This window comes from Andrographis paniculata, unplaced genomic scaffold (genome assembly GCF_009805555.1).
Source record: "Andrographis paniculata isolate CXL003 unplaced genomic scaffold, ASM980555v1 Contig64END, whole genome shotgun sequence".
Classification (NCBI taxonomy): domain Eukaryota; kingdom Viridiplantae; phylum Streptophyta; class Magnoliopsida; order Lamiales; family Acanthaceae; genus Andrographis; species Andrographis paniculata.
The window spans coordinates 366,886-378,836 of NW_026137600.1; the positions used below are offsets into that span (position 1 = coordinate 366,886).

Below are 11,951 nucleotides of genomic sequence, written 5' to 3' on the forward strand. Positions count from 1 at the left end.
TAGACTCAAGCACATTAAATTTAGTAGTTGATTTATTTTTTTTTTTTCTTTTTTCCATGTACATTAATTAGAATATTTACAAAATGATATGTATCTATGTATATATATATATATGTGAATGTACAAATTCAAATTTTATAATTTGAATGTAAATATATACTTCTTTTAGTAGAATTTAAGAAAATATCAGAATTTGTGTAATTGTAAAGCTGACTCAACTCGATATTCGTATCGCGCATAAAGCCAGTTCAGCCTTAACCGTCATAATCTACTTACACTCATTGCAGTCTACCTTCGAAATTGATTGGACAGTCGTTGCGAGATTCCCTCGTCTTTGTCTCCAGTCGGACCTTAATTAAAACTTCATCCGTTCCCAACTTTATTTTTTCTCTCGCCTCATCAATTTCTTCTCCGCCAAGAATTCTTGCAAGAGAGCTCGGAGGCTTGTAAGAAGCGATTCGAGGCTTGTAAGAAGCTATTCGCCGGAAACACCTCGAGGGTAGGTATGTCTTTTTGAACCGGATCTTCATTTCTGATGCTATAATTTTTTATTTTTTATTTGTTTATCGACTACCATTTTAGAGTTTTTTTTTTTTTTTTTTTTTTGCGCGCTTGTATCACAAGATTAATGTTTTTTAGATTCTTAATTTTAAACTATAACGTAATTATAAGTGTAGAACACAAGAAATGAAATGAGTGTAGCTACAAATTTAAAATGAATGTACAAAAATGCCGCATTCAATTTTCATTCGAGATTTATCGACGAAGAATTTTCTCCAAACATATAATTTTCAATGTGTTATTTTTATTTAAGAATTTTCCTTGGTGTGTTTGAAAGGGAGAATTTGAATTCGAGAGACGATTTTAAATTGATAGATTTGAAATTCATAAAAGTTTCAAAGTTTTTGTTTGGATTCATTTAGATTTATAATAATCTACGAAGCAATGTCCGTTAAAATTTTTGTTTGTTTTACGTTGAGTACAATTTTTTAAAATACTATGTTTGTTTGGTTGTAATTTAAAATTGATTTGAAATGAAATATTAATTTAAATTTTTTTTAAAATAATATTTTAATGTGCTATCTATAGAAAAAAAAATTATATTTTTATTGAAAATGATTCCATAGTGAATAGAGTTATTTAGATTTGAAATGATAAAAAAATAAACCCCTAATTTTGATAATGATTTGTATTTTTATATTTACTTTATATGTGATATTAAAAAAAAATGTGTAAAAAAATTATAAAGGCTCCGTCATCGAAATTTTAATTTTTTTTTCAAAAAATAATAAATAAATAAGTATTTAATTTAATATTTTATTAGATAACGGTTAATATGTTATTATTTATAAATAATACCAAAGTGTGTAAAAATATTTACGCAAATAGAGATAAATAAAATTTTGGGCCGTTTCAAAAAATAAATTTATAAATAGATTGTGACGGAGTGAATATTTATTTTATTTTTAAACTGCAGCATTGTTAGTAATTCTGAATATTTTCAGTCTTCCCCTCATAATTAAGCATATTTGTAATTCGGTCCCTATATGAAACGTCGAGAAATTCAAGTCCACGTGTCAAATGCAGGCGTACGTGTCACCACCGACTGTTGCTGGTGTTTGGTGGCCCCACTCTCTCCCCTGTAAGCGGGCCCCACATAAAATATTAAAAAATGTAATATTACCAAAATGATGTAATATTACGAATATATTCAAAAAAAAAATATTATTTTTAAATTTATAATATATATACGTAATATACACATTAAATAAGTAGTAGGCAGTTGTTGCACAGTACATGTATATATATATAAGAAAAATAATAATAATAATAATAATAAATCAATTCCGCAATATAATTAATCGAATAAACCACTACACATTTGTACATAAATATATACTAAATTATAAATTATAAGCAGAGAAATGCATGTATAATATATTCAGGTCAAGAATAGAAAAGAAACATGAATAGAAATTGACAGCTGTGTAATACCTAAATATTTAGAACACATTTTATTAATCTATTTAAAATATAATAAAATCTAATCCTATAAAGTAAAATATTATTACTAGTATATTAAAAAATAGGCAAAATTGGAAAATAAATAATATATATAATATGTATATATATATCTAGAGAGAGAGAGAGAGGGGTAGAGAGAGAAAACGAGTTACTGACACAAATAACGGAGTTAGAGGAAGGCAGGCGGTGATTTTGAATACATGCAAATACAGCTCTATAAAAGGATTGGCGGATTTCAATATCGGGACTAAAGCGTTGGCGGTTTCACTTGGATGTGATGTGAGTGTGCATTTGGCCATATTTTTGTTTTTGTTGTTGTTATTGTTATTTTTTTTTTTTTATTGATTGTATTCACTATTAGAAATTTGGTTTTTGATTCCGAATATTTGTTTTGGAATTTGAAATAATTTTGAGACATTTGTTTTGGAATTTGTATTTGAAAGGCACACTCGGAAATAAAATTTGCTGTTGTTTCAGTGGTCTTGAAAATTTTGAGATTGAATCTGAAATTGAAATGGCAAAATTATAGATGTGTGAGTTCATATTTTTTTATTGTCTTGGAAGTTTTGAGGCCTTTTTTTTTTTAAAAAAAAATAATTTTGAAGCGATTATTAATTTTTACTTGTTAAAGAATATATTAGAAATCAAAGTGTTGCTGAAAAAGAGTTCCGGCGACTCGGGACCTTTTTTGGCCACCGCCGCCACTAGTTGTTGGGGATGGAGTGTCGGAATTTTTTGAGACAAAATAGATTAAAGTCTTTGTTTTACATATTTATATATATTTTTTTGTGGTATTCGAATTGATTCCGAAGCTATTTTCACTTGTGGTAGTGGTTGGTGGCATTTGACGGCGATAGAGTTTTGTTTTATAGATACTTTCAAAACCTTTAAATGGATTCGGAATTTTTCGAACCTTATTAATTAAATATGAAATATATATATATATTGTGGTTTGGTTGTATTTGTGTTTTTTGTTATTGTATATATGTCCTTTTTTTTTTTTTTAGATTTTGGTTCTTAAATACTTGTTAAATTTCACATTTACATGGCTTGATGTAATACAATTCTAAATAATTTTAATTTTTGATTTTGGATTCAAATGCAGTGTTTGAAGATATGTTGGAACATCAATCTCCTATGGTTTCAAGAGACAATTGGAATTCAAAAGAGCATCTAAATGCAGATGACAATAAAAAAGGAAAGAGACCGATCGAAGAATCAAACGAAGAGGAAGAGAATGACGGCGCCAAAAAGATGGCAAAGCAATCAAACGAAGATTATTATTACAATTTGGATTTACTAATTCCCGCCATAGGCCGCGACAACTCAATCAGCAGTCTTATCCGATGCTCCAGGGCGGATTACGGCCGAGTCGCATGTCTGAACAGTAGTTTTCACTCGCTTATCAAAAGCGGCGATATTTACAAATTGCGCCGCCAAAATGGGTTCGTCGAGCATTGGATATACTTTTCTTGCCACCTATTCGAATGGGAAGCCTTCGACCCGGATCGCCGCCGTTGGATGCGCTTACCGACGATGGATCCTAATGATTGCTTCATTTTCGCAGATAAAGAGTCGCTAGCCGTCGGGACAGAGCTTCTAGTTTTCGGAAGAGGTCTGATTTCACACATGATTTACCGATACAGTTTGCTGACAAATGTTTGGACAACAGGAATGGTAATGAATCATCCGAGGTGTTTGTTTGGATCCGCGAGCCTTGGCGAGATCGCGATATTAGCAGGCGGGTGCGACGCCTATGGCAATGTCCTAACCTCCGCGGAAATGTATAATTCCGAGACGGGTTCATGGACGATGCTCCCAAACATGAATAAGCCGAGGAAAATGTGCTCCGGGATTTTCATGGATGGGAAATTTTATGTTATCGGGGGAATTGGAGGGTCTGATTCAAAAGAACTACTAACTTGCGGAGAAGAGTATGATTTGACCACTGGGATTTGGACAGTGATTCCAAACATGTCTCCTGTTTTTATTCGCGCCACGAGGGAAAATGAGGCGCCGCCGCCAACATCGGAGGCGCCGCCGTTACTTGCGGTCGTGGGTAATGAATTGTATGCTGCGGATTATGCTGACATGGTTGTAAGAAAGTATGTTAAGACCAGTCGGGATTGGATAACTGTCGGAGGATTACCGGAGCGAGCCGATTCTATGCTGGGATGGGGTTTAGCTTTTCGGGGATGTGGGGACCGTCTTGTCGTGATCGGTGGGCCCCGCAGTGCGGGCGTGGGATTTATCGAAGTGAATGGGTGGGTCCCAACCAATGATGGCCCCCCACAATGGGAGCTTTTGGGTAGCAAACGTTCGGCGAGTTTCGTCTACAATTGTGCTATTATGGGATGTTGAATGAGATGTAATAGATATTTATTTTTTAATTTCAATCAAAAAAATAAAAATAAAAATTAATGGATATAATTATAATAAACTCGAGTTTGATTAACATTAGATAATAAGTTATTTAGATTTATGTTTTGATTGAGTTTGTAAAATTCTTGATTTAGTTCAAAATTTCAATTAAGTATATACAATAATGAACTTATTATGAACCATGTGTGCCCCATAATTATGTAAATATTTTTGGCTTGTTCAGATTATTGATTAATGTTACGTTATTGTAATTAAATTTATCGCTTGTAGTTGAATTTCGAAATATGGATTGAATTGTATACCGAACAATATGTATGAATTTATGATATATATATATATATATATAAAGATCGTGGTTTCCGGCCCATTTCAATGTGGACACAAAGGCCGGCTTACATTTCTTTTTACGAAAATTATCTACTTCATCCGACTAGTTTTGGGTTCGAAATGACGATAAATGTCGGTTTATAAGACATGACATGTTAGTTTTTGCGATTAGAGTCCACATTGTAAGAAAGAAAATCTCTCTGTCTTTGGATATAGAAAATAGTGATTTTTTTGCCACACATATATATTTTGATGTTCTCCTTTAATGTTGGTAATTATTTGTACGATGGATAATTTTTGTTTATTTGTTTTATTTGATTTGTGGATACAATTTTTTGTACTGAATTTTATAATTCAACATTCGGGAATATAAATTAATAATATATGTGGATACAATACATCTATAAGTATGAATTGTCATTCCAATTAATATAACATGTGTCGTATTAATTAAAATTATTATTATTTGTGTATTTTTTTTTATACATAATTCAACATAGTAACATCTGCTTTTATTTGAGCAGTAATATATATATATATATTAAATTTAATTTATTTAAAGGGGGTTATGCAGAAAATGTTTCGATACTTCATATGTGGAGTGAAACGCTGCGTTTCGATGGTGACGTTATATGATTGTTGCAATTTTGTTTCTTGTGATGTATTCCTTTCACAGTTGAACGATTTTTTTCATTTTCAATGTTGTGTCAGAAATTATAAACAGTTTCAAATTTATTTTATTTTATTTATTTATTTTATTTTTCATTTATAGACAATTAGGGGTAAGTTCTGACACACTGTATTTTCACCCGTTTTGTGTACGTTGAATTCAATGCAGCTGAAAGTGTACCGGACTTTGCACATGTCCCAATGCCAGGTCATCCACGCATGTTTTACACGTGTCTTAATATTCCTGATTTAAGATCCTCTGCTCCCCTGCGCGCTCGTCAGTATTAATATTAGTGCGAATCGGTTAGTAGTTGAATTTAAATTGATACTGCTATTCTTTTATTTTTATTTTTTAAAAATAAAATTTAATTTATAATTTATAAAAATAATTAATTTAAATAATAATTTGAAATTTTTACTATAGATTTTTAAATATATTTTTAATAATTATTATTATTAAAAATATATATTAATATATTACTCCCTCCGTCCCATTGAAAAATTGTTATTTTTTATTTTCGTCCGTCCCAAAACAAGGTTATCATTTCCTAATTTAGTAATTGTACTACCTACCTAACATAATAAATATTTTTTCAATTTACAATATATTACATAAATATCATTACTTTTATATTACATAATACTAGTAGGGCATTTTTATCTTTTTTCACTGTAACTTATTATAATACTAATATTCAAAAATCTACGTGCAAAAAGTAAACTACAACCTTGCACTCGGGACGGAGGGAGTATTATTTTTATACTTTTTGTTTGCAATTATTTTTTTAAAATATTAAAAAATAATTATTTTTTATATTATGAAATAATTGTAAAAAAATATTTTTGTTGAATTATAAATATATATCTTAAATAATTTTAACAAAAAAAATAAAAATAATACTCCCTCGGTCCCAATACAATAGTCTTGTTTACTATTTTTGTCCGTCCCAAAACAATAGTCTTATTTCCATAAATAATCATATCACCATAAAACCGCCCCTACTTTTTCATTTTTATTACACAATTGCCACTATTTTTTACACTAATACACTCACTCATAAGGGCAAAAAATTTTTTTATCCATACTTTTTATCAACTACCAATATAATATCAATATTCATTAATTTCGTGTCCAACCCAATTAAGACTATAGTTTTGGGATAGATAGAGTAATAAATATGACCTACAATATGACTACAATATGGTCATGAACATGGCCTAAAAATGGTTGTGTGTTGAGAACAAGGTGATTAACATGGGTAAGAACATGGCTATGTTCAGAATACGGGCAGAAACACGATAGTGTTCGGAAGTACTGGATAATAAACGAGGCCGTGTTGACGCTCAGTCACCCTTCTGAGTCATGTTAAATCTCAGTCAACTATTTTTGAACTAAAATTAATAAATTTTCATTTGAATGAAACTAAAATTGATAAAAAATTTTGAATTTGACCAAAATTGATAATTGTGATATTGAATGAGACTAAAAATAATTTCTACTAAGAAATAAAAATATTTTTATGGCAACTAAAAAATAAGAATGAATATAGATTTGAAGGGTAAGAGAAGTATAAAACTTTGCTTTCTACAAAATACAGAAACATTTACATTGTATATATTTTATCAAAATATTTAAATATGTATTTTAAATTTTAAAAAAATTCAACCGTTAACCAAAAACCGTAACGCCTATTTGTTTTACTATTTCATATATATATATATATATATATATATTTATATGCATTCATTTCATTTAAGTGGTTGCATCGAATGAATTGAATTGTTTGTTGTATAGACCGTTTTGCTTTTGAATTGTAAGTTCTATTTGACTACATTATTGCATAGGTGGGAAGTTGGAGGTTGAGACAATGTGTGTGTATTTTTATTTATTTATTTATTTATTTATTATTTTTTTTTTTTTTATTTTTTTTTATGTATAAGTAAGTCCTTTTTTTATAAATAAATAAATAAATAAGAAAAGTTACATTGAAATATTTTGTTTAAATGTGTGCTGAAGTTTTCTATGACAAACTTTAATGTGCATGTAAGGATAAGCATTCCAATTTTCAGATCGAATTAATTTATCATTTTCGAAGCGATTAGAAAATTTAAAATTTTTGAAAAAATAATCAGAATCGAACTGAATTGTCTAAAATTTGAAATCCGAAATTCGAGTTATGAAATTTGAACCGAACCGAAAATAAAAAATCTGATACTTCAAAATCCGAATTAAAAAATCCAAACTATAAAATTCCAAATTGCAATGGGTGTGTGTTTTGTGTTTTGGTTTCAAAATTTTTTTATTTGAGGTACAGAGAATTGTGTGATATAAACAGGTGTAGTATATTATTTATTTTTTTTGAAAATGTATTTGAAAAATTTTGTTGGAGAAACAAACCCTAAAATTCAAATTTTTGATAATTTTATTTCTATCTATACTTTTTATTAAATTATCAAATACTAGATAAAACAATGTCAAGATATAATTGAGTTTTACATTTTTATTAAATATCATACTTTTATCAAAATATGAAATATATATATAATAACATATATTAACATATATATTGTATTTTGGACTTTGGATTAGTTGGGATTTTCATTATATCGGTATCTAAAAATTCAACATAAAGAAAAAAATTAATCTGGATCAATCCGAAAATTCGAATCAAATTTTAAATTTCAATTTGATTCTAATAAGATCTTCACATATTTTACTCACACCTATGTGTTTACTTTATCACCTTTTGTCTTTGATAAAAGTCAATATAAATTCTGATAATAAAAATTTGGTGTGGATGAGATGACCCACATCAATCTTACAACAAAAAATAAAACATAATCCAATACCTTAGTTGGCGGAGCCCATACAAATACCATAGAAAGATTAAAATAAAGAATTTTTTTTTAACCGTACACATATAATAAACAATTTAACAATAAAATAAAATAAATAATTAGTCCTGCGTCATAAAAAAAATAAAATAATAATAATAATAAATTATTCCTTGGTAAGCAAAAAGGTACACATTTAATTTCTAAGCCAATAATGGAAAAAAAAAAACATTAATATTGAAATTGAGCTCGTGGCACAACAATATGCAGAAAAGGGGAAAATAAGAGATCCTCAAACCCCTGACGTCTCAAATCATTTGTCACGCATAGTTCGCCTAGTGTGACTTTTTCGTTGGGTCTGATTTGCAGGGTATTAAATTCGATCGGAGTTTACCCGATGTGCACTTTCAAGTAGCGGTTGCGGGTTCCCACATTACTAAAAAAAAAAAAAAAAAATCCTCAACTATTATTATATATATATATATGCTCTAATGTCATATTAAAATTAAAATTTGATTTTGGTATCGAATCCAAAAATTTCTCTATTAACATATACATGTAACTAATCACTTGTTTGATTTGAGTTTGGAAGATCTAATTGTGTAAATTATCTGACTTTATATAAACTATACATTTATGACAAGTGTTGGATTTTATGTTGTTTATTCATTTTTCTTGTATCTTTTAGTATTTATTTGTGCATGTAATAATTGATTTTAATTCTTAAATGTTTATTGTCTTCCATTTTTATATATATCTTGTTCGGATGTAAATTTTTTTGTTTTCGGGTCTACAAAGATGTATAATTTTGAGATGGGAACTTAACCCAAAGAATATGTGCTAAAGGATTTTTATGGATGAGAAGTTTTATGATACTCATATAACAATTTTCATTTTTAATTATTTTGGGTGTTTTCTTTCCATTCTTTTATATATATATATATATATATAATAAAAATACATTCTTTTTCAAATAAAACATTTCAATGAAACAAATATTACACAATTGTTTTAAACATTAACATTATTCCCAAATGAAAAGAAACTTACCCACATTTTCCTAATAAAAATACACTATTTCTCAAAAGACAATTTATATAGAAATAATAATAAAATAAGATAGTAATAATAAAAATACAAAACTATTCATAAAACTCTATCGTCCATAGAAAAGGCTCAAAATTATATAATCCATAAGATCATTTAGCATATAAATTAAAACAGATTGCCTGTAAATAACAAGATCCAAAATTTCAGTTCAATACATAGATGTCCAAAGCCATAAAATAACACCAAAGGTTCGATAAACATGCCAAAGATTTAGGTAAGCTCTAATTCCAAATAGCTTAAACACAAAAAGGACCTTCAAACCAAACATATCACTAGATAGAAGCGTCTCTCTCAACGACTTACCAGGGGCATCGTCTTCTAGTAAATTTTAGATCTACTCTTCATCATCCTCATCGTCACCTCCAGCAGCCTTCTTTGCAGCAGCCTTCTGGTTTCTTCTCTTCACTCTGCCAGGACGACCACCGCCAAATGGGCTTGTGAGAGAGAAGTCAATGTGCTTTTGGGAGTCGACCCGCACCAGGAAGGAGGGCACATTCACAACCTGTCTTCCAACCCTGATTAAGAACACAAATGATTTATGAATACAATTTTGATTCTTGTTCCTTCGAAACAGATCAGATAGTTTTGTTTACACCATTTATCTAAATATATATATAGTGTACATGTGCAGATTTTATATGATAAATTCAGATCTACAGTAAATTTATTCAATTATACACTAAAACACTAGGGAAAACAATAGTAAGCAAGAACAGCATAAGCTGATGGAAACTAACCAACATCTGCATCACATTCTATGGGTGTGTTTGTTTGGAGTATTTTCAATAATTTCTACTATTCGTCAAAATTTTAACTTCCACAAACATCAAATCAACTACCTAATTTTCATTTTATATATTATACGAAAAATTAATTTTGCATTCAAAACATCACATCAACCCTTATTTGTATCACATCATACAACTACTCAAATTCAAAACTTTATACTATTGAAATCCCAATTCAAAATCCAGACCTCCAAACAAACACACCCTATATGTTCTATCAACCTATCTTGGATAAACCTCTAAATTGAAATGGAAAAAATCAATTACAGCTATTTCCCCTAAATTTAACCAACAGAATGATAATTATCAATAGTAATGCATAAAAATAAGTGAAACAAAAGCAAAAAAAAGAACAATGTATATATGCAGTTTTCATGTTGACAATGGCCAATAATGGCATGTTACCTGATATGCCTTTGCCTAATAAGCACTCTAGCATGGTGGATGGACTTGGCCATACCAGCCTTAAACACAAGGGTTTGGAGGCGGCGCTCAAGGAAGTTCTCGACAGTGAGAGCCAACACATAATCCAGCTTGTTCTGGCTCTCATCCAGTAATCCGTACCTATTCATCCTCCTCAGAAGTGCCTCGCCCTCAAAAAGACGTTTGGGGTCTTTCTCATCAAGAGTCAAAAGATTTCTTGCATTGTTCCTAATGCGGCTCAGTACATATTGCACTCTCCACAACTCCCTCTTGCACCTGAGACCGTATTCTCCAACAAGTTTCAGCTCAGCATCCAGTCGTTCCTTCTCATAGGGACGACGTGGCTTCTTAAATGTCTTCCCATCTGTTATCAGCACACAATAATTCTAGTTTAAAATAAAGTATTAATAGGCAGCTTGTTAATCTTGTTTAGCATACTTAGTAGCTCAAATACATAAACCAAATTGGAAAAAAAAAAATTCATTGCTCTTATCCCATGCCCTAATTGATCAAAAATCTTTTGTCACATAATCAATTCCTTGCAAACAGTACTAATTATATTTATAGGAAATATGCTGTTCTGAATCCATATACACAACCACAACTATGATATGACAGCATAATAATAAGTTATTCCATTGCATTCTATTCCTTTGAACAAACTAAATCAAACTAAAAAATCCAAAGAAAAATGTACAATAAAAACAAGACCAGACACTAAACTGTTAACTCTCGATTAGGCATCAATTGGCTGGGCCACAGATTTAATACAAAAGCAGACAATAGATTGTTAATTCTTCCAAATCTATAATCTTCAAATGCAGGTGAACAAAGAAAAAACCTTGACTGGAATTCAAATCTCATTAGGGGAGAAACAACTGTGCTTCTGCGAAGTGCCGACAAAAGATCACTCGGAATTTACAAAGAACAAGACACCATTTTTCAAGAAATAAAACACAATTTCCTTCCGATTCACCGATCAAGCGTTCCAAAAACATAAATGAATCGTAAACAAAAAAATACACAAATTGATCAGGCACAAAAATACCTCAAAGAAATGCATATATCCATTGTAACGCAGCGTATAAGCTACGAATACTTACAGTTACGATAAAACGAGACGTGAACCATGGTTCTTCACTGCCTGCGTCGTCAGCCCCGATCTGCAGCTGATGGTAGCAGAGAGACAATAGCCTAGGGTTTCGAATGCCGATTGATGTAAAGCGCTTTATATACTCCAATTTTCAGGCAAAAACCCTAATGGGCCTGAGATTCATGTTTCGCTGTTGGCCCATTAACCGGCCCAACATTTCAACAAGGGTAATTCAGACAGAAATGTAAAATGTTTAATAAATACTGCTTAATTAGTGTTGGGGTTAAATATGTAAATTA

The 11,951-nt window shown here is 30.1% G+C and overlaps 2 protein-coding genes across 2 annotated transcripts; one reads left to right on the plus strand and one right to left on the minus strand.

Annotated features, from left to right (window-relative positions):
* The first annotated feature begins 1,869 nt into the window (after nt 1-1,869).
* Nucleotides 1,870-4,463, plus strand: LOC127261827 (F-box/kelch-repeat protein SKIP11-like). The gene is made up of 2 exons (XM_051290236.1): nt 1,870-2,304; nt 3,131-4,463. The coding sequence occupies exon 2, from the start codon at nt 3,142-3,144 to the stop codon at nt 4,384-4,386; it is 1,245 nt and encodes a 414-aa protein (XP_051146193.1). The 5' UTR covers nt 1,870-2,304; nt 3,131-3,141; the 3' UTR covers nt 4,387-4,463.
* A 4,986-nt stretch (nt 4,464-9,449) lies between these two features.
* LOC127261875 (40S ribosomal protein S9-2-like) lies at nt 9,450-11,771 on the minus strand. Its single transcript, XM_051290300.1, has 3 exons — nt 11,663-11,771; nt 10,542-10,923; nt 9,450-9,863 (listed from the first exon to the last, which is right to left on the minus strand). The coding sequence occupies exons 1-3, from the start codon at nt 11,688-11,690 to the stop codon at nt 9,683-9,685; spliced, it is 591 nt and encodes a 196-aa protein (XP_051146257.1). The 5' UTR covers nt 11,691-11,771; the 3' UTR covers nt 9,450-9,682.
* Between the last annotated feature and the right edge of the window lie 180 nt (nt 11,772-11,951).

What these genes read in the sequence shown, in the direction of transcription:
- LOC127261827 (XM_051290236.1), top strand. Translation starts at nt 3,142, where the DNA reads ATGTTGGAACATCAATCTCCTATGGTTTCAAGAGACAATTGGAATTCA.
- LOC127261875 (XM_051290300.1), bottom strand. Translation starts at nt 11,690, where the DNA reads ATGGTTCACGTCTCGTTTTATCGTAACT. An exon ending in CGTCTCGTTTTATCGTAACT is followed by an intron (nt 10,924 to 11,662) that starts GTAAGTATTCGT and finishes TGCTGATAACAG; the next exon opens with ATGGGAAGACATTTAAGAAG. An exon ending in ATTAGGCAAAGGCATATCAG is followed by an intron (nt 9,864 to 10,541) that starts GTAACATGCCAT and finishes GTTCTTAATCAG; the next exon opens with GGTTGGAAGACAGGTTGTGA.